The following is a 23,612-nucleotide window of genomic DNA, read 5'->3' on the forward strand; positions in this document are numbered from 1 at the left end:
GACATCAGTGTCTTACTGCAAGCATCTGCTCCTGAGCCTGCAAAGTTACAGGCTGTACTGGGCACAGATGCACACCTGTCCATATGTGATTTGAAACTGTTCAGACACAGTTATTGTAAACTATGATTTAATCGGCTGCTTCTATTTTGAACCTGTTAGTGCTCTCTTTTAAATCTAGACCAAGTGTTGCATTTTTACATAACTAGCTTTTGAAAATTAATTGCAGGACCAACAGGAGAGTACTGACATATTCTTTGAAAATTGACGGTGTTTTATACCAAGGAGGTGCCAGTTCTTTAGGGATCTCAGTAAGAAAGGCACTGACACTCAGAGCTGGCTAGATGATTTATTAAGTATGGAAATTGGAGAGGAGGCAGCAGCAATCTGAGTCCCTCCTGAAGCTGGGAGTGCAGCTGTTGCAGAGTCAGAGGGGCCCCTCCTTTTGGCTCACAGCACAGCACACAGCGTTCTGCTGGGGCGGGGTTTGCAGCTCGGTGCTCCCTGGCACTCCCAGGTACAGGCTCACCCATCACTGACAGCTGTCAGGTTTGGAGTCTGGACTCAGCCCTCAAGAGTCCCGGGGACAGTGCACTCCAATGCTCTTAGCTCAGTAAAGGTATGGCTCTCAAAGAGGGCACCCATAAAATTATGGTTGAATACATATTGAATACATGAAGACTGGTTACCTGTGAATTTGTTATGCATACCTTGATCAGTTATGCTATGGCATAAAGCAGTTGTATGGTATCTGTAAGAAAAAAAAAATCCCTTTTCAATACAGTGCCTCCCCTGGGGCCTCTGCTCTATTTGAGCAAGTAGTCTTGTTGTGCTTTACATCAGATTAAGTTTTTATTTACTATTTGGTTTAAATTTCAGATGAAAATTCTTTATCAAAGCTGAATTACCTAAAGCAGAATATATCACTGTCCCATTTTTCCATGTGTCAGTTTCAATTATAATTGATTTCCAATTCTGATTTGCTTTGTTGCACGTGCTCTTGACAGGAGTATTTGGCACAGCTCTGTGCTTTCCTGACACATATCAGCCAATGACCTCGATATTTAAAATGAGGCTTGAGTACCTTTGCCATAGCCCCTAAGAAAAGAGTTCAGGATTCCCTGCTCCATCACATCACATCAGCTACCTCTTACCCAGACTGAAAAGTAGGCCAGACATTCACCTCTTTCTAGGCCTTACAGCAGAGCTAAATGTGTTTTGAAAATTCTTGCTATTTTTAAACTGCCTCGGTAAGCTTGCTGTGAAAAGGTACACTTAGAAGGTATCATTGTGGAATACCATATTTGCCATAAAAAAATGATCCGATATGAGTAGGTCCTAGCACTTGGTGAAAGACAAATATTGTAATTTTGCCAGTTCTTTTTCCATACAGTTTTTAAAGGATAAAAAGAATTTCTAGTAACTCGACCCAGAAGAATTAACCTTGTTTGGAAATATAACTGTGAATAAGTCTAGTTAATCACTTACAATAATACTGGAATAATATTCAAAATGCTAGTTAATATCGAAACGTATAGAGCACAGCAGTCAACAGATCTGCATAAGGATTTGCAAGGTACAATATCTGATTTATAGAACTGCCATGTTGGATATTTAAGGTTCGTTCCTCATTCCTCATTGCTCCTTCATGTGTATCTTCTGACCTTTCCCAACCCTTCAAACAAAGCTTTGGAAGTTTTCCTTTCTGCTTTTATTTCCTGCAAGAAGGATCCAAGCCACAGCACGTTGCTAAACAAATGCATTGACTGACCTGTAGGGAAAACGCAATTCTTCACCTTTCTCCTTACTTTTAAGGCTGCGTGGTTTACTTTCAACAAAACAGCAAATAATGGAAACAGCTGTTTCCCTGTAAGTCAAATGCAGTTTTCTGGGCAGTGAGACCTTACACACATGTCACAGTCTAGGAATGGCAGTTCCCAGTTCAGTGCCCCCACCAAGACTCTCCAAACCATGCTCTGCTCTCTCTCCTCCATATTCCCCTCTCCATCCCCTGCAGCAGAATGGGGAAGAGAACCAGAGACACAAAAGGCAAAGGTCATAACTTAAGAACAATTTACTGGAAACAACAATGAAACAAGAAAATGAACAGTAACAGCAACAGTACTAGTGACAGGAGGTACAAGAAAAGAAATTATCAGGAAAAAAATCCCCGATAATAAGCCAGGGGCCCTGCTCTGCCATGCTTACTCCACTGCAAGGAACCTCTTCTCCTCAGAAGAGAGTCCCTTTCCCCCACCCTGGCAGTGATGAGAAGTGGTACAGAATAAACTCTGCATCCCAGCCATGCCCACTACTGGCTACTGCAAAAAATTACCCCCATCCTGCCCAGAACCAGGACACGATGACACCACGAGGACCAGGGCACCTCTGCCTGATGGAGACCACAGGGCAGCATGTCTAGATGGCCTTTGACATCCCTATATCCCAGACTTATGTCAAACGCAATCACTCCAATGTTCCCATTCTTGTTAATGGGATTTTACTCCTTTGGCATACCAGTATCAACCTGATCTCCAACTGGCTCAGATTTTGAGTGTCCTTAAATATATATTTCAGTAATTTAAAAACTATTAGAGTAGACACTTAAACTTTTATTAATGTTTTAGGAACTGAAATCACACACCTGGTCAAGGAACTCACTAAAGGAAAAAGACTTTTATTTGTAATTAAGACAACTGTAGGTAATGGCTAAAAGCCATTACTGCCTGAGGTGCTCATCTTTCAGAAACCAGAGCCTGCTGGTGCTGCATGTTCAGGACACAACAATCTCAGGATTCCACCCACCAGGCAGACACTCACAATTCCCAGCACTGACCAGGACACGTAACTAAGGTCCAAGTCCCACCTCAGTGACTTCCACTGCTCCATACAAAGGCTACCAATGAGAGGCATTTTTAAATGTCTGTCCAGTAATTCCTTTCTATACAGTGATCTTTAGTATGAAAAAATATATAATTATTAATTTATTCTGATGCATTATATTTAGAAAAGGAATTAAACATGTACATTTTAATCCAACAAACTATACATTAATTTGGAGCAATATGTTGGATGAAGGCTACTGATGACAAAGTTTTCACAGTTATGAAACAGAAATTAAAAGTAAAATACAAGAAAAACCTCAGTATTTGGAGAAATCTTTATTAAACATTTTAATACAATATTCAATAGTAAGAAATCACATGATGCAGATGTAGAGTTTTTAGGCAGGGATCTCAGACAAGGCATGTGGTAAAATTGATTTATTTTCCACTGGAGTTCAAAACATCTTTTTATTACTTTACAAAGACTTATTTAGAAAAAATGTACAGTATCAATATCTAAAAGAGTTGTTACCAAAAATCTAAAAATAGAAATTCACATTTTCATACTCTCTATAAAATAAAAGCAAAGAAGATTGCCTTCAATTTAACTTCTAACTTGTGAAAACATTTGGGTATGGCCAGTGTCTAAAGTTTGATAATATTCATTTTTTCTAACTATTTTCTGTTGATGCATTTATGAAAAATTTAAGAAAACTTTCTCAAGTCAGTAGACTCTTTGATAAACTGCTGGTTCAATTCCAAAATACTTTTATTTTTTAGAGAATTTTAAAGGAAATACACTCCCAACACTTTTAATATTGGTTATTCCTACACATCGATCAATAAAGAACAATATTTTGGCTTACGATGTATAAACCCAGTATAATTTTTTACAGTACAAGAAAATTACCAGAGGATATTTGATGATATTTTAAGACAAATTGCATAATGTATGAAATGGCCTTCAAAAACTAAAAAAGTAAAGTGTCATCTACTATCAAAGTAATGATCTACTTACAAATATTCCATCTTGCTTCTCAAATTCTTTGAAAACAGCTGCTGTAAATACTAAGTAATTTTGCTCTGATGGAAAGCATTTGATTTGACAGGGATTTCTACATTAATTATCCTTACAGAAACATGTCCTGAACTTGTCCTAGAGACTTCTGAATGCAAAATAAAACCACTACATAGCTTTCTAGTCCAGCAGAATTTTCAATCCATGATAGCACCACATCAGTTCTTTATCTGTAAATTTAGGCACACAATCCAATTATGTAAGATGGAAAAGGCAGATTGAACCTTTGAAAAAACAGACCCACCTCATAAATATACTAAACTTTGATACCCAACAAGGCCACCCCAGAATCATTACCATCTACCAAATGTCTGTATTTATTTCACAATTTTACACTACCTTACTTTCATGGCTTGACTTAATTTTAGTGATAATCTCTACATGGTCACACTCACAACCCCATCAGAATCTACAGCTACTGGTCCATGTAGCAGTTACTACCAGGAGGAGTTTGTCTAAATGTACATATCACTACAAAATCAAAGACTCTAGAAACCAACCTCCCTGTCAAACTGAGAACAGTAATATTGGCTTGCACAAAGTAGTCTAAGTTTACTGAAGAGCTCTTTCTCTCTGCCTCTGCTGCCATAATTTAATACAAAAATCAACACACAGCATCATCCTGACTACATTTTTATCCATAAAATTCACTAATTTAGAGTAACCTTATCACTGCCTTTTTGAAGGATGGATGGAAAGTAGATTGCTTCCATCAACCTAAGCCAAGCAGCTTCCAGTGAAAAGCTGAGAAGCTCCCCTTGCCCATAGATCACAAAGTTGTATGCCAGGAAAACAGCAAACATCTCAAAGTATAATTCCCATTCATACATAAACTAAAAATTCATCAAAACAGGTTGAATTCCTAAGAAAGGAACAAAGCTTATTTTTTTAAATACAGTCTCTGATCCCAGCCCCCCACAGAAACTGATTTTTACTGGATTACTTCCCATTAGCAACACATAACTATACGACATCTTCAGCAATTGTAGTGTCGAAAATCTGGTAATAAACTTGATTTTTCATTGCGTCTCTGACATTATAGGACTTGATGAAACATTCCAGCCATGGCAAGTCACCTACCAAGAAAAACCAAATTACTATTCAATATTCATTTCTAATTTTTATAGCAGGCGAGTATAACTTGAACAAGAACTTAACCAGGATATCTAACTATACAATAGTTAGTAAGAAGAAAAATTAATTGTTAACTTTGAAATTCCAAAATTTTGATATTCCAACATTTAAGTTTCCTACAAGATCTGAAATGGTGTTCAGTGACAGTCTTCTAAGACTTGTCCTCCCTGCACCAGCACTCCACAAAACACTTGGACCCAGTAGTTGAGCCACAGTATAAAATACATAAAAATTCATCTCCATGTGTCTCAATGAGACTATTTCACTGGTCTCAAAGTAATCCTTTACAATCTTTATTACAGGACACCTTTTTCTAAGTGTGGCAAAGACTCCAGGGTGATTGCAGTAGTCAGCCATGTACTTGGAGTATGCTCTGGAGGCTGGAGCTGCATCACACATCCATCTACCTTGGATATGTGTAGTTTAGGCAGAGCTACTTTCTGCCACGACACATACACTGCACAAAAATCTCTGTAAATGGATTTGAAAAATGGATTTGAATTGAGCATTTGCTCGATTTCCATGGATGTTTCCCATGGCAAGGGATGCTCTAAGTCAGCATGTGCAATCAAAAGCAGGATATCACTCAAAGCATGTGCCATACACTGAATTTCCTTTCCGTTTTCCTTAACATGCTGTGACATTCAGTATGAGGGTGTTCTGCTTAACTTCCATATGAATACAGGTGGCATGTTAGTGCCTGCACAGGCATGACTGTAGTCACACACTACTGAATGCTACATGAGAATTTACTGAACCATTTCTTTTCTTTCTCAAAGGTAGAGTTAATATGAAACACATGCTTCAGAACAAATTAATACAAACTCTGTTTTAGGCTCCAGCATTTTTCTGTATTGAGTTTTGCCTGTGCATATTGACTTCTAAGACTTTGCATATGCAGTAGCAGATTGAAAGAGCCCTTCCCTTCCCCTTTTCCCCTTCCCCCTTCCCCTTTTAAAATAACAGCAAGCTGACCAAATTTTCTTCCTGGAGGACAGAGTGTATTCATGGTCATCTGCATCTTTTCCTGAAGAAAATTACTAGTTAAGATTTCAGAGGCAGGAATCTGGAAAAACTTCTCCTGCAAGAGAACAGAAGAATATGAGGTGTTGAAAGAGGTGTGAGAAATCATTAGCCAGAACCTTGATTGCATGTTCTTTCAGGAATTTAAAATCAGGTAACAGAACAGAAGAATAATATTATTTCAAAAAACTGTCCCAAAATAGAAAAAACACAAACTGTCTGAAAAAATTAAGTCTGTTTTTCAATACCCCTGAGTACTTAGGGACTACAGCTACCCAGAAAGCACATGTCAGCCTCTATGGATACACAACTGGCAGATATTCCTTGTGAAACTCCATAACCAGAAAACAGCAGACAATGTTATGGCCAGAGAGGATGGTCAGTCCCCCTCAACAGTCCCTCACATCTTGAGAGAAACAAAACCACTTGAAAACAAGGGGCAGCCTTGGGTGTATCCATGGAACTCTTAGTGCAAGTTTCATTTCTTGGCAGTTTTAGAAACTATGGAAAAAAGCCTTATACTGTGGGGTACACTCTGAATGGAGACAGAAAATAATAAATGGAACACAAAAATATTAAATAAAAATTTTCTGTGTATTACTAAACCACATACAGTAAGCGTGACTGAAAAAACTTCAAGTTTATTCTTTCCAAGTTTACTTGTTTGTTACCTGGATCTCTAAAGGCTCATCCTCTTATAACTTCTCAGAGTGAGCTAAGATTTTTGGTAGTAATTTCTCATTTTTTAAACAGATACAACTACAGAATAATCCGTCTCTCTACAATTTTTCCATGACATGTTTTATAACAATGATCAGAAGTTAGCAGATAATTCAGCAGCAAAAATAACACTGACAACTTTCTCTTCTCAATCTTCAGTCTTGTGACTATAGAACTTTTTCACTTTTTTCCTTCACTGCCTGTTCCTGTAAGGAGGGGAGGAAAGAAAAGCTGTGTTCCTTTGGAAGTGCAACTGGAAGTTAATGTAAAGCTGCACTTCAAAGCAGCCCAGCTCCTTCTCAGGTGGTGCTGAAGGACTGGAGTTTAGGCTTGGAAACTCTTGGCTTATTTTTGAAGTACCACCAGCAGGAATGTGAGCAGCTGGCACTTCAGAAGAAACTGTGGGTATTTTCCTGCAGTTAAACTGTAGTACTGAGCAGTATCTGATAAGTGAGCCACCCTGAAGTAAAAATTTTTGGAATTCTGCATCAAGAGATGGTTTAAGTCTTTTCCCCCATCTTCCTTTTGCAATTTAGTTTCTTGATATAAAAAGGAGAAAGGGCAGTAAAAGGGAAAGACGACTCACTGAAATAAGGATTGTAGTCTTTGATCTTACCTTTGCTGTTAAAACACCATGTATTTAAAAAACCCCACTTTTTTCTGATACTATTTTTACTTACAGTCTTAAAATTAAACAAAGAGCAGTGTACTCTTTAAAGTCCCATTCAAAGTAATTTAATATAATGGCAGAAAATTCCCAGACACATTAAACAACACTGCTGTGCAGAAAAAAAAATCCCACTAAATTCTTGTTCCACACCATTTTGTCACACCCACATGACAGAAAAACTATTCAGTATTCACTGTCCCTGGTAGCAGGATTGGTCTTAAGTTGCTTCAGAGAAAACTGAAGACAGTTAAATTCTAAGGTTAGCAAGGCAGCTGGATAAACTGCTTCTGAAATCCAAGATAAATATCTGTAAAGATATAGGTGCCTAGGGAAAGAGGGCCTTCTTACCTCATGATCATGTGAAACAAAAAAAAAAAAAAACAATCAAGCATTACTGAATGGAGAGCTTCTATTGAGAGTTAAAAAAAGAGATAATGAGATTTTAAACTGATGTAGAAGTTTGCTGCATAAATCCTGAAACATTCCTATCATTCACACAGCATTCAGGCTGCATAATTTAACATTGCCAATAAAAGAGAAATTCAGCCATAGGAATATATGGAACTTTATGGAAATATTAAAAAAAACAAATCTATCTTCAAGCTTCAGTTTTGTCTTTATGCTTTAATATTCAATACTCTGTACAGTACTAACAACCCTACAGCATTGTAATTATTGCCACAAAACACTGCAGGTAACACATAATGAATATTTGTGCACATACATTTGCTGTTTTAAAAACAAATAAAATCCGAACTCACGTCATCTGTACAGTCTACCTTTACCTAGCTTTACTTACATAATCAAAAAGGTATGCATTTAGTGCTCCTGTTTCATCAACCAGTGTAAACTTCATAATAAAAACATACTGGAGCAGTTCAATACCTAAAACTGAAGAAAAGAAAAATTGGTATTTCTCTGAGAGAATATGCAAGGCAAACTGTAACAACTCGGAGCTGAGAGTATCCCTATTTTAATAGCAACTGACTTTGAATACTGTCATTAGAAGTAGAAATTAAAAGACCAAAACAAAGAGGTTCTGAAGTCTGACAGCAAAATGTCATTTATCTCTTGAGACCACGTTGCAATTTTCCTAGAAACACTTTAATAGATGAGAATGTAAAACCACATAAAGATTTTTAAGCATTTATTCCCATGCTGGTAAACAAAAAGCTAATATTTGCTCAGATCTCACTTTAGTGGGATCCTCCTACTCCTGTGTTCTTTTATTTATGGGACATTAAAGAAGAGGTGCTCTTAATTCAGTGGTAATAAGAATTCCACCTGAAAACTATCTTCTGACAAAAACAGTTTATTTGATATGATGTAGTAAAAGCTACCAGGCTTGTTCAAAAAACAACTTTGCTGGCAGTTCTGAAAGAATTCCAGCGTAAGTAAACGACCACAGTCACTCCCTCACTGGCAGCAGTAACTGTTATACTGCAAACAAAAAAATAACTGAAACAAAGTTACTACAGCTCTGCATCAGTCTTTTCTGGGTACACCTACTTAAACGGGTGGTCATTTTATGTTCAACTGATCTGATATACTTGCAGGTTAGTAATTTAGCCTGAAGGTACAGCTGATAGAAGAATAATATACATAAAATAGTGTAACTGTCAGGACACAATTGTTTTCATTTTGAGAATCAAATGTCAATAACTGCCAGTTATATATTACTTTACAATTATTTAACAGGATACAATTATGAAAATTTATTTAGAAAAATCACTGTATTTTTGTAGAGTTTTCATCTTTTAGAAAGTGAATACTAAACTTACATACTGCTAGATATTCTAACTTAATATGTTAGAACATGAATTGATAAACATGCGAATATCCTTTTTCCTTAATGTGTTGTAAAGTTTGAAACTTCATTTACATCATTTTAACAGGTTGACTGCATATAGAAACACAAGGAACACATGAAGCACAGAATGCACATAATTGGTGAGGTAGAATTCCTTTCATTTGAATATTATTTCTTGCAGACTCTCTGGAACATGAATTTTACAGAAGATAAAAGTCTAACTTGTATGAGTCATTAAATAAGACTGTCTTTAGTTCAGGTCAGAAAAACAGTGTCTACAAAAGAAAAAGCATGATTGACTTCTAGGACTGTAAGTACGTACACAGTTTAAAAGTAACATCTACAGCCAAAAATTCATGACATCTGTACTACATATTACTACTGATACCAATGGTACAAGAAAGTAGTCAGCATATAAAAATCCTTTAATCCATACTGCAATAGTTCCAAAAGTAAATATATTTCAACTGGTAAAAGGTGAATGAATTTTACAGCCATAATTACATGCTTTCTGTATAAAACTGCAACCCAGAACAGCAAATCAAACTATTTCACATCAACATTTCAGAATCAAGACATAAAAGTATTTCAGGACAGTATCATGTCAGCTGACCTTGTGCTATTTCAGCTGGTTCCCATGATTGTTGCTGGTCTGCTGCAAGGGAACTTAGATTCTTCATAGGCTTTGGAGTTGAACACTGCTTGCACCTAGCATTTAAAACAAGATATCGAGACTAACCAAACACTGACGTATTTGTACCAGAAGTATTCAGCACAACCCTCTCCCCAAACTCTTCCAAAGTGGAAGTGCAGAAATATTTCTACTGCTGCTTGAAGTAACTTATTTCACCAGACACACCAGCTTTAGAGCAGAACAAACCCCTTAATACTGGTTTTGAACTATCAATGAGAAGAAATAGATCTGAAAAAAAAACCACTTCAGTGATTAGGCAGGAATACAACTACATCAAGGCTGAGAGAGCTGGGGTTGTTCAGCCTGGAAAACAGAGGGCTCTGGGCAGACCCTACTGTGGTCTCTCAATATATGAAAGGGGCTTATAAGAAAGACAGAGAAAGACTTTTAACCAAGGCCTGTCCTGAAGAACAAGGAGCAACATTTTTAACTGAAGGAGGATAGATACAGATTGTGCAGAAAGAAGAAACACTTCACAAAGAAGGAGCTGAGGCCCTGGAGCAGGTTGCCCAGAAACACTGTAGATTGCCTGTACCTGCAAGTGTTCAAGATTAGACTGGATGGAGCTGAGCAACCTAGTGTAGTGTGAGATGTCTGTGCCCAAGGCAGGGGGTTGGACTGGATGATCATGAGAGGGCTCTTTCAACCCAAACTATTCTATGATACTAAGATCACTACATTGCTAAACATGTTCACATGCCACTACTTCCCACTTTGTAGAAGTACGAATGAATCTGAACTTGTAGCACACTATAAACCCATTACAGAGTTACAGAAGAAATTTGGCTTTGCCTATGTTGAGAATATTAACTAAGAATTCTTAAAACAATCTATTTTATTACTGGTGTATTTACACCAGTTATTGTAAATTTTACATGTAACATAGTAAGCTAATGCTGCAAGTGGATGGAAATAATGAAGAACTGTTTTCAAAGTTGCTCCCATTTGCCTCAAGGAATGAATTAAAGAACAAAACTATTTGTTCCAAATTAAGCTTCTGTATTAGCATATTACAGTTAGAACTTGAAATAAACATTTTTTAGAATTATATGCAAAGCATGTTATAAAAATCAATAAAACTACTTCTGCTTAAGTGATATATAGTGAAGTCACTTTTCCTTCAAAAAACCCACTCAAACTCCAATAAAGTAACTTAACTGCAAATTTTGCTTTTTATATGCAGTGTGTCTATGTTTATTTTTATATATAAATGAATATACATGCAAATGCACACACATATAATTCATTCTATCATACAAACTCTTTTCTAGACTTTGCTCAGTATATGCCACTGATAAAATCATGCATGAAACACAGCTCTAAATGTCAGCACAGATGTGAGACTCCTTCCTAAATATCCTATAAGCAATCATAGAGTATCATACAAACCATTTACTTTTACAACCATTTGAAGAGAACAACGTCTGAAGGTGAGTTGTGTGTAGCTGGGGAAATTTATGGATTATGAAAGTGCAAGCAGAAATATTTTGTATTGGTGAAAATCATGCCCCAGTAGAGTATCCATATACTGCCTTTATTTAAAAAAATCTGTGGATAGCAATATCTGAAAAGGTCAAAACTATATATGAAAGAGAGAAACCATTACCTGTATTCATTTTATGGATGGCCCTTATGGGAAACTTTAGGGTTCACATGAAAGGTGGAATATTTCTGCATAGAATTTTTTTTACTGCCTGCAGACCTAGCACAGCACCCCGCTGCACTGTGCTCTGCCTGAACTGCTGAGAGAGAGGACTCAGTAGCTTGCATGGAGGAGACTGGAATTTCTGAGTTCATGTAGCTGCATGCTGCTGGGCACTTCTGGGGGAACACGCTGCTGACAGCTCTCACTGAGCAGGAACATGGCATTGCATGGCAGATCACAAACACCACACCTAGCTGTGGGTACTGTATTCCACAGCTTTGGAACTGTGGAATTCAGAAACCTGATGAAATCATCTCGACAGTGAATGACAGCCACAAATAGGTAAGGCTCTTTGCAGTGTTGTGGATCACAGTAAGTTACAAACGGTAAGGAAAGGCTGTTCAAAGTCCCTTACTGCTTCCAAACCTCAGTCTTTCCCAGCTCTAAGAGAGAGAATGAGCTGTAGATTGACAGGCTGAGATTATTTTCTGGCTGTCTATTTAAATATTATCTGTTATGTTGTGTATATAAACAAAATCCATCAGCATACAGTTTTAAAAACAACATATGCTTTGACTTTAGTCTAAGTGAGACAAGAAAATGGAAGATCTGGACTAGAAGAGGCATTTAGGCACATGCACTGCATGTCCATTTCCATTTCTACAGCACACTGCCCTACCCACACACCACAGACAAGACTGAAACTGGAGTGATGTGTAAGTAAGGGCTTAAGATTTACAGATCAAGAGCCAAACTGCAGTCAGCCCTTTGATACCAGATGCCAAATGATATGGCATTTCATCCCTGATGCCAGTACTGTGCATCATGCTCTGTATTTTACATCAAAGAATCTTTGGGTAAGTTACCCCTTCAAGCACTGCAGTGTGAATTACTCAAGAAAATGCTGTCTATTACTACAACTAGATATATCTACAAAATATCTACAAATACTTTTAACTTACCCATAATATTTTACAGTTCCTTGTAGAAGAAAAGGAGCTGAAAGATCTAATAATTCAAGATCATCTTCTGTAGATCTCACAGGAATAACACACTTAAATCTTTTTGAAAGCTTCCAGATTTCTTTTCGTGTTCCACCTATTAAAAACAAAAAACCCCCATGGTTTCTTTAACAGTAGTCAGAAATAAATTGAACAACTTACATTTCTCAGCTGATTTCAAGGCCTTCAATAATAATTGATATCCACAACTGAAAACTCAAAAAATAGTCTAATACCCTCTCACTTTTACTCAAAAACAGACTCAATTAAGAAACAGACATTTATCAAAGCAGATGCCTTAATATCTTCCTCATAGCTAACACTGTAACCAAGTTGTATTTAGTTAACATCACTTTCATATAATTACTCGTATGATTTTACCAGTCATTTTCTTAGAAAAAAACCAAAGCAATCAAGCTGACCTTTTATATCCATACACAGACATACTTAGTTGCTGACACGTTAATACTTGAAAATAGATTTACTGAGTTATATTGCTCAGCTGTTCTAGGAAAATGGAGAAGAAATAGATTCTCTTTCTTTTTACAAAGAAAAGGTTAGATTGAAGTCAGTTTGGAACATGTCAGAAATAACGCAGCTATCAGAACTACTCCATTATAAAAGAAAGCAGAAAACAGATGGGGTTTTGTCATTGACCCTCACACAAAGGAGCACCTGACTCACATCTGCTTATTCACATCACTACTTGAGCACAATTTATTTTGAACTCTGAATGGTGCTATATGCAATTAATTATTTTTATTATGTAAAAATTCCTCAATAGTATTCTTGCTAAATTGCTTTGTTTAAAGGTCAGTGGCTATTTCTCTTTCCTGAGGAAATCTGATACAAGACCACACCAAACCAAAAAAACTCACACTGAGAGAAGCTGTATTAATCTGAAACAACACTGACATCCAGAGGCTGACAAATTTAATTGGAGGCTTGTATTACCAGAAGCCTTTCAAAACTTTCCACACCAATACTAAAAATAGGCTTGTTTAGAAGACTTGGCAAGTTTTTAGATCAGAACTGAAAAACCAGTAAGCATAGCTAGAAAAAAGGACATATTCAGATGTTAATTTTAGCATAATCAACAATAAACAATATTGGCATAGTTCTAAAACAGACAGAAGCATCTTACAAGACCTTCACAGAATTACCATCTCCTGTCTGCACAACAGTGATTTATAGTTCCAGCTCAGTTTTTCTGTTCTTTGAAGATGCCTTTATGAATATTACTGCTTACACTGAACACAACTTCAACGTATCCTTACTCTGTACATACACAGAGCAGAAACAGTGCCATAAGAATTGATATATTTTTAATTTACCTTACCTTCTATCATAAGCAAGGTGTCTTCAGGATGTTGAAGCATTTCATCATGCTTCACAAAATGGATGGTGATTTCCCTCTGTTTCTGGTCTTGTGTAGTCCACGTTACAGATTCATACCAGGATGTATTGTGTAATTCTGGGTTTGGGGCAGTACCGGCAGAGCCACGTAGAACGAAGTCAAAGTCATCTCTGTCTGGAACTTCTTGCCTAAAACCATTTACAAACTGAATAAGTATGTTCTAACAGCTTCTCCTTAGGCAATCTACCAACAAGGATGACAGTAGTCCAAATAAATATTAGAATATAGTCAAGAGAGTTAAAGTACATACAGGAAAAATACCATCATTTTTCTATCAGTTTAAACATTAAGAGTTGTATAGTATATTATGACTCTCCATGTTAATAAATCTGCTAAGTAATATGCTAACTTACCTAGGAGCAGAGACAGCCTATTGGCTACATCCCACACAAATGAAAATCCATGGAAAACGAAACCCACCAGCTTTATGTGATTTCAGCTGGGCTTTAGAAGGACCACAAACTGTATACCACTTCACTAGAGTGAAAAGACTACATAAACTTATATAATTTCAAGTTTTATCTTTTAGTGTGTTTGACTTAACATAAATTGAGGGAGAAAAAAGAAAAATAGGACAGGACCAGAATAACTTCACGTAAGTACTGACAAGGGAAAATCTAAAACTCTGAACCACAGTTTCTATCCTGTCCTGCTGGAGTGCACCATTCCTGCATTTCCACTTGTCATACACAGAGAAGCAATAATGCAGGCCCATCCAAATTACACAAATAGTACAGAATCTATTAGGCTGTAAAAGGTTTGTGAGAGTGTTCAAAGCAGGGCAACAAAGATGGTGAAGGGCCTTGAGAGGAAACCACATGAGCAGCAGGTGAGGGCACTTGGTCTCCTCAGCCTAGAGTAGACTGAGGGGAGACCCCACTGCAGTTAGAACTCCCTCATGAGCAGAAGAGGACTGGCAGGCACTGATCTCTTCTCTGGGTGAACAGTGACAGGTCTCAAGGGAATGGACTGAAGTTGTGTGATTTCCCTGATATTTCTGGATCCAGAAAAGATGCCTTGTCTGGAAAACGCACTTTAGTCAAAGATACTTTACTAATTCACTTGGAGACTATTATACCTGTATGCATATCCTATTTTAAAACTGCAATAAAGAAACACTTAAGATACCTCTATAAAACTATGGTATGGAAGAAACTCTACTGCTGCATTTGCAAATGAAGAAAAATTATTCTTTTGGAAGCACTCAAAGGATTCTGTAAATTCAACTCATCTGATGATTTTAAAATTTCCTACTTATTATTAGTGGGTTTCAAATCTGTCTACAAAATGATGTATTTCTACATTCAGCTCATCTTACACAGAAAAAAAGCTGAAAACACACTGAAAATTGAGGCATCCCAAAACATACAGAGCAATTCCTAGTTACTTATCCTGTGTGAAACACTTACAAAGAGTTGCATTTGGAACAATGAAGTTTAACGGACTGATGGAGCTTTTGGGGTTTGTAAGTTCTCAGCTTTGCTCTAATGCGATACTGTTGAGGAGCTCTACTGTTTGTTATAGTTTTTAGTTCTGTATTACTCAAATCCTGATGATCTGTTAATACTGCAAAACAATACAGAGAGATGAAAAAGCATCATGCATACTATTAATTACCGTAATATTTGTAATACCAGAAATGGCAATCGCAGGTATGAGCTTATCTTTAATTCCCAACTTCTCTTTCCTTCACAGATGCAGCTTTAGTTTTATCAATACAACTTGTTATTACAGTCAGTAAGATAAATCTCATCAGGCCACAGGAGCACGGTGTACGTCAGGGTACAGAAATACAACATGTAGAAAAACCAAATGAAAGTAGAATATACAAATATGCAAACACTCTATTCCTTTAAACAACAAATAAACCACATACAACATAAATGCAGTTACACTTTTGGAATTTCTACTCTTAGAATAGCTCTTGCTATAATAACCTTTAAGATAATGTTTCAAAAATACTTTTATTCTTTAGCAAAATTAGAATTCACCTTAACGTCAAAGTGTTCCCTACCTGTAACAGATAACTGTTGACATCTCTGCAAGTGCAATTCAAGATCTAAAATCAAGAAGAATTAGTTCTAATTATTTTCCTTCCTTCTTTTCTATCACATGGACACATACAAACAGGTAGGTAGATACACAGGTAGGTACACACACAAAACCAAAAGCTGACCAAATTAAAATGAAAATCCCAATAATGTATGAAAACAATACAACAACAAACAAACAAAAGCAGCAAAAGTAAGCAGGAGACATACATTGCATATCAAGAGTTTATATACTAGAGGGGAAGTTAGCATATACGTTAAATAGGAGTGCTTATCAAAGTGAACACTTTTCAGAAGTATACTGTGAATTATCTGCTGACATAAATTGTATTTATCCTCTGTAATCCTTCTAGACAAGAACATAAATACATTATTCTAAGACCAATAAGGACTGCCTGGTCCCCCCTCAAAACAACCTCTACTACACAGAGAGAACGCAGTAATTAAGTGCAAAATTCTTTCTAAATTTTCAGTTATGGACTGGACATGAAGCATTTATTTTTTCTTTACTTTTGCATCCTTCCAGAAATGTTTTACGTTTTTATGTTAATAATGGCTGAGTAACACAGATTTTTAAAAGCTAGAAGCAAAGATACAGACTATGTCCAACCAGCTTTAAATTCCTTTTCGTTATTCTTATCCTGCGCTAAAATATCATTCTGAAAATAATATGGCCTCTGTGGAACTGTCTATAAGGTATCACTGTTTCATGGAAGTGCACCTTACACCTCTGCCCCAACTTTCCATCCAATGGCTTAAGAAGGGCTCCTCAAGAAGGCAGCTCTTAGTAGCATTTTCAGTGCCTGTCCCTGCAGAATCACCCTTTAGAGGGAGGCACTTATATAACTCTGCTTTGTGATCTAATATAAGAACACCATCTGTGTTTAAGAATTTATTCACTAACTCCTAAGTATCTTTCCTTGTAATATGAAATGCTTGTGCTGGAAGACAGAAAGAGTAATGTAAATTTCCAGTCTAATAAACTGAAAGCATTCTCCAAGGTTTTGAATGTGAAAGTAGTATTACAGACATAGAGAAGCAGCAACTGTGACCTTATCTTGACCATATATATATATATATATATATATATATATGTATATATATCAGAAAAAAGAAAATCAGCTTTCAGTTGCTCTTACCTGTAACATTGTCAAAAGTGCTGTCCACGTCCATTGAACACACGCTTTCCATATTCTGACTGTCTGCCAGATCCACAGATTCTAAGAATCTAAAGATAAACGGCTAAATATCTTATAACCTAGAGAAATCTTTTATATATCATCATACACACACACACACACATATATATGTATGGGATTACAAAGAAACCTACATGAAACCTATTTATTATCAAAACACAGATATAATGTTCAGACATAAATGTTCCAGCTGAGACATAAAACTCAATTGAGCCAGAAATTTCAGGAGGATGCAGATGAGAGACTTTCCAAATCACTTCTGGAACATGAAACACACCATTTCCAAATAGAGTAAGTATGTTCTAACAGCTTCTCCTTGGGCAATCTACCAACAAGGATGACAGTAGACCAAATAAATATCAGAATATAGTCATAAGAGTTAAAGTACATAAAGGTAAAATATCCTCACAGTTTTATGGGTTTAAACAGTAAGTGTTGTATAGTGCCAAAAGTAATATGTGCTACTGGAAACAGAACTCCTGATAATGGAACGTGGAATTTGCTTACTTAGCACTTCCTAAGGAAGAAAAAGGAGTTTATAACCTTTGGAAGAAGAGGCAGATCACTCAGGAGGATTACAAGGATGTTACACAGCCATAAAATTAGAAGTACCAAAATCTGACTAGTACTTAATATGGCTACTGCTGTATAAGACAAAAATAATAGCTTCTCCAAATACATCATTGACAAAAGGAGGACTAACGAGAATCTCCATCCTTAACTGGATGTGGAGGGAAACAATGACAAAGGATGAGGAAAAGGCCAATGTACTCCATGCCTTCTTTACCTCCATCTTAATAGTAAGACCAATTATTCTCTAAGTATCCAGCCTCCTGAGCTGGGAGACAGGGAGAGGGAGCAGAATGAAGCCTCCATAATCTAAGAGGAAATGGTGAATGACCTGCTACACTACTTACACAAACACAGGTCTAAGGGGCTGCCTGGGATCCACCCATGGATACTGAGAGAGCTGGCAGAAGTGCTCAAAAAGCCACTTTCTATCATTTATCAGCAGTCCTGGATAAGTGAGGAGGTCCCAGTAGACTGAAAATTACTGCAGATGGTTATTTATAAGATGGGTCAGAGGAGCAATTCAGGGAACTATAGGCCTATCAGCCTGAGCTCAGTGCTGCAGGTCGTGGAGCAGATCACCCTGTCTGCCATCATGTAGCACACAAAGGAGTAGCACATACCCAGGGGATCAGACATAGCCAGCATGGGTTTATGAGATATATCCTGCTTGACCAACTTCATCTCCTTTTATGACAAATTGATCTGCTTACTGGATGAGGAAACAGCTGTGGATGTAGTTCACCTGGACCTTAGTAAACCCTTTGACCCTGTTTCCCACAGCATTCTCCCAGAGAAACTGGCTGTCATGGCTGGGATGCATGCTAATTTGCTGGTTAAGCCCAGAAAGTGGTGGTGAATGGAGATCCCTCCAGCTGGTGGCCACTCACAAATGGTGTTCCCCAGAGCTCAGTACTGGGGCCAGCTCTGTTCAATATCTCAACCAATGATGAGGACAAAGTGACTGAGGGCACAGCACCCTGAGGAAGTTTGCAGATGACCCCAAGCTGAGCAGGAGTGTTGATCTGTTGGAGGGTAGGAAGGCTCTGCAGAGGACTCTGGACAGGCTGGACTGATGGCCAAGGCCAAGCGTATGAGGTTCAACAAGGTGCAGTGTGTTTGGGTCACAACAACCCCTTCCAGTGCTACAGGCTGGGGCAGAGTGGCTGGAAAGAGGCTCTGCAGAAAAGGGCCTGGTGAAGGGGCGGGAGCTCAAGTCCTGTGAGGAACAGCTGAGAGAGCTGGGATGATTTAGCTTGGAGGAAAGGAAACTCAGGGAGGACCTTAATACTTATCTCTACAACAACATGACAGGAGGTTGTATTTAGGTGGGATAAGCCTCTTCTCCCAGGCAGCAAGTGACAAAAGGAGAGGAAATGGCTTCAAGTTGTGCCTAGGGAGGTTTATATTAGATATTAAGAAAAGTTTCTTCACGGAAAGGGTTGTCAAGCATTGGAAAAAGCCGCTCAGGCAAGTTGTGGGGTGTACTGGTTTGAAAGCAAAACCAGTGAGACTCCAAGTCAGAAATACAATTTAATAGAGAGAGAAGAAAACAAAAAGAAAGATAAAAATAAAATAAAAATAAAATAAGACAAATGCAATAGTACAAAGGACCACTGACAGAGTCAAAATGCAAACCTGACACCCTGCTGGTCAGGGTGTTGGAAGCAGCCTGAAGTAAGTCCTCCTGGAGTGACAGATGTGGCTCCGTTGGAATAGAGATGATCCTCAAGAAAAGGGTCCAGTTGTCCTCAGGGAATCCCATAGAAACAGGCCCCCTTGGTGTTTGGAATTGCTGGTTTTATGCCAGTGGAAAGGCTTTGGCTCCTCCCACTGGGTGGAGCATCTCACAATTGAATGAAGTAATGTAATCAGTCATGTGAGAGGCCTTAAATGGCCCATTCACAGGTGATGTCCCTCAGAGGAGGATGGGTGGAGGAAGAGATAAGAAGGCACTGCCTTATCTGGTGTTATCAGGTGTCCCATTAACAGAAGGCATCTGCCCTCTTTCTACCCCTAGAGTTACAAGAGATAAAGAACAAAATCTCCCAAGCGACTTCAATAGATGAAAACAGAATACACATTTTTGGTTACATTTTTCAGCCCAGGACATTGGGGTCATCATCCCTGGAGATGTTTTAAAGTCATGTAGATGTGGCACTTAGAGACATGGTTCAGTGGGACACTTGGAAAAGGCTTACATTTGGACTTAATGATCTTAAAAGTCTTTTCCGACCTAAATGGTTCTGATTCCTTGTAAGACAGTTTAGTAAGTCTTGGGTTGCAATGCAAGATGTAACCAAAAGTGTGTAGTCTATTTGCCATCTATTGGAATGGGTTGGGAAGGTGTTTTTTCTTTATCTCCTCTATGACCCATTTCTTGTAACTCCATGGGGGAGGGGGTGGGTGCTTCTGTTAATGAGCCACCTGTTAAAACCAGATGGGGCAGTGTTTCTTACCTATTCCACAACCCAGCCTCCCTCCAAGGGGGATATGTGCTGTTAATGGGCCATGGAGGCTCACTGCATGACTGATAAAATTACATCATCACATTGTGAGATGCTCCACCCAGTGGGAGACCTCAAGCATTCCTACCTGGATAAAATCTGAGATTCAGAACACCAGGACAGCCTGTTTGCACTGGATTCCCAGAGGAAGACCAGGCCCATCTCATCATCACTGGACCTTCAGAGGAAAACTACACCCTTGTACAGAATCATCTCTGCTCCAACAGAACTGCATCTGTCACTCCAGGAGGACTTAACTGGACTGCTACCAAAACCCTGAGCAGCAGGGTGTCAGGTCGTATTCTGACTCTGTCATGTATTCTCTTGTGTTTCGTTGGTTTTTATTACTACTACATTTTTATTTTTAATACTCTTAGTGAAGAACTGTTATTTCTATTCCTGTATCTTTGCTTGAAAGCCCCTTAATTTCAAAATTATAATAATTTGGAGGAAGGGGTTTACATTCTCCATTCCAAGGGAGGCTCCAGCTTGCCCTGGAAGACACCTGTCTTTCCAAACCAAGACAGTAAAGAATGTAAATTATCTGCTTAATTTTGATCATCCTTAAACCTCACCACTTTCAAACAGCACATATGCCCATGTTTAAAATGAGCATAATTAGAATTAGGCTAATTATAATAAAAATCTTGATCCCTACTGTATTTTAAATTTGAAAAAAAATTGCCTTCATTTATTTATCCCTCAAAATATTCTTCATCTTAGTGGTGCTAAAGACATATTCTGTTCTTGACTTTCTGAATCTTAGATACATTTACAGTTCTAAACTGTACAGCTCTTACGTTAGCCTAGATCATTCTTGAAAATGATCTAGAGAGAACCAAACATCTACACGCCATACTTACGCTTTTAGTTCTTTAACATCTGGGTTACTTTCTGGCAAGACTCCTATTCCTCGACCATAACAGGTGCCACCATGAAGATGAAATTCTATATGTGAGACATCTTCATTGTCAGCACTTGCTTGTTTCGTATGAATACTGTAAATTCTCAGAAATCTTCCAATCTGAAAGGAAAAAAAAAACCAACACTTTGATAACACAAAGTTAGATATTTACATGTAAAATTCTAGTGTTCTTGAAGCTTCCTCCCTGTTTTAACTGAATCACAGAATAGCTGAAACTGGCAGGGACCTCTGGCAATTACCTCGTTCAGCTCTTGTGCCCAAAGCAGAGTCAACTAGAGCAGACTTCTTAAGGTTGTTTCAGCTGGGTTTAAAGTATTTTCAGGTACGGAAACTGCAAAACCTCTCCGTGTGATCTGTTGGTTTTGCTTTATCAGAAAACACTACTAGCAGCAAAGGGTGATTCAGAACCAGAATAAGCCTTCTCAGTAAATCTGATTCTCAAACAGACTTCAGAAGACAGATCAAGAGAGTCAATACATTCCTTTCCCAAGGGCACAATTTGCCTTCTGTATTCCCAACACAGCCCCACAGAGACTGACATCCTGTGCTTTGTCCTGGGAATGATCACATTTAGCAATTGACTTCCTGCCCATCATCGTGCATGGCTTACTATGTTTACATGTACATACAAACATATCTGCTTACTCAGATTTCTCCATCATATCTTATTCTTACAGATAACATTTTCTTAGCACCACAACAAAAGGCAATATACACTAGAAACTGAAAGATCTTGACATTTTTCCTCTCTCTGTTAGATCTCCTCAGGTACATGGGGAATATGCTTCCTGTTTTGCTTGGAATGATTTTGTGTTCTCTGAAACCGTTTTGTCAAGTTACACAAACAGATTTAGGCTAACTTCTATAAGCACCTACCAAAAAGGAAGTTATGGAGTGGTGAACACTGAACACATCTTTGTAACTTTGCTTTTATTTCAAAATACCACTCCCACTATCCCCTAAAGAAAGTCCACGCACTCAACCAAACAACCAAAACCAAGCCCAATATTCTAAACAGAGATAAAATGGAAACTCAATTACACAGTTACCAAACTTTTTTTTAAATATATAATCCAAGATCCAGATAATAGCTGGCAAGCTACACACACACAACAACCTGCTTTTATATTAATTCTAAACATCTTTTAAATAGCCTGACAGAAATGACAAATTATTTTAAATTTACTTCAATCAAAATTAGTATTACAGCAGTCAGTTTATTAAGTCATATTTCAGCTTCAGATTCAACTTTAGCAGTGGAAACTGAAAAAGTGTTCCTATTAGATTGGTCATGTCATAGTAAAACATTTTTAAACACATGTAGATATGCATAAAAGCAGATGGAACAGCAACCTGTGTCTAAAATCCTCCTCTGTATCAAGGAACAAACTATGACTACATAATGCTGGTATCAAACTGCTCTTTTAAACAATAATCACACTTGAAAATGGCAGCGTATTTTCTAATTGAGGCAGCAGGGACATTAAAAGTGCACTTCAGCCCGTACCTATTTTGCTTCTGGCATGGAGCTCTTACCAGACTTTTAATTGATCTGCACTGTTAGTAGGCTGCTCATTTTCTTCATTCAAAGCACCACCAGGACAGCTTGTGCATTTAGATGGCAGTTAAAAGGCTTATCCAAAGATTTTTTTTTCCTCTCAGATGCTGGTTTCACTTAATTATGAATATCCGAAAAAGCAAAGGACACTCATATCACAAGACTAATCTAATGCCTATGACAAATGCTTTTGGAGAAAGTTTTTTAAAAAGTTCTTACCTAAGTTCACTTATGGAATAACCTTATGTAAATAAAGCAGTGTCAAACTACTTCCCTACTGCTAAGAGTAATTTGCATACAAGCAGAAAAAAGTTGAGTTTAATTGACAAATTTCTTTGTTTTAAAAAACAGTACATAAAAAATAAGAATTTTTCTTTAAGTATAAACAGAAAGAATTGAATATGGGAGAGAAGAGCTCAGAAGAATACAAAGTGCTATGTCTGCCTTATAAGCTTGTGTGCTGAAATCCATACAAAAGTCAAATGAACTACGTTTTAGTGCAACATTCACTTTGCAAGATTTATCATCACTATAAAATAATCTAAATATTTATTAGATCCTCTTCTGAAAATGTTATTATTTTTTATGTATTTTAATATCACTTTGAACTACAAAAAAGAGATGTATAATAATCAGTATTGCTAAATACTGAAAAGGTCTGTAAGGTTCTGAATGTCAGCCCAGAGATGCCTGGGTGGACAGACTGCTGTTTCCGAGGATTCCTTTGGGAGGCAGCCTTGCTTACTGTAACAGCAGAGCGCAAAAGTGGACGCTATGGATAAAAATGT

The 23,612-nt window shown here is 37.6% G+C and overlaps 1 protein-coding gene across 1 annotated transcript in view; it reads right to left on the reverse strand.

The window, feature by feature from the left end:
- Positions 1 to 3,143: 3,143 nt before the first annotated feature.
- Positions 3,144 to 23,612, reverse strand: part of POT1 (protection of telomeres 1) — a 60,352-nt gene continuing 39,883 nt past the window's right edge. Inside the window, exons 12-21 of the mRNA XM_063396786.1 lie at positions 21,205 to 21,365; positions 17,205 to 17,293; positions 16,029 to 16,073; positions 15,424 to 15,580; positions 13,937 to 14,142; positions 12,559 to 12,694; positions 9,871 to 9,965; positions 8,247 to 8,338; positions 6,010 to 6,115; positions 3,144 to 4,976 (exon numbers count right to left, since the gene is read on the reverse strand). Coding sequence (XP_063252856.1) covers positions 4,864 to 4,976; positions 6,010 to 6,115; positions 8,247 to 8,338; positions 9,871 to 9,965; positions 12,559 to 12,694; positions 13,937 to 14,142; positions 15,424 to 15,580; positions 16,029 to 16,073; positions 17,205 to 17,293; positions 21,205 to 21,365 — 1,200 coding nt within the window. The 3' untranslated portion in view covers positions 3,144 to 4,863. The remainder of the gene's footprint in view (positions 4,977 to 6,009; positions 6,116 to 8,246; positions 8,339 to 9,870; positions 9,966 to 12,558; positions 12,695 to 13,936; positions 14,143 to 15,423; positions 15,581 to 16,028; positions 16,074 to 17,204; positions 17,294 to 21,204; positions 21,366 to 23,612) is intronic.

Source organism: Prinia subflava, chromosome 4 (genome assembly GCF_021018805.1).
Source record: "Prinia subflava isolate CZ2003 ecotype Zambia chromosome 4, Cam_Psub_1.2, whole genome shotgun sequence".
NCBI classification, from domain to species: domain Eukaryota; kingdom Metazoa; phylum Chordata; class Aves; order Passeriformes; family Cisticolidae; genus Prinia; species Prinia subflava.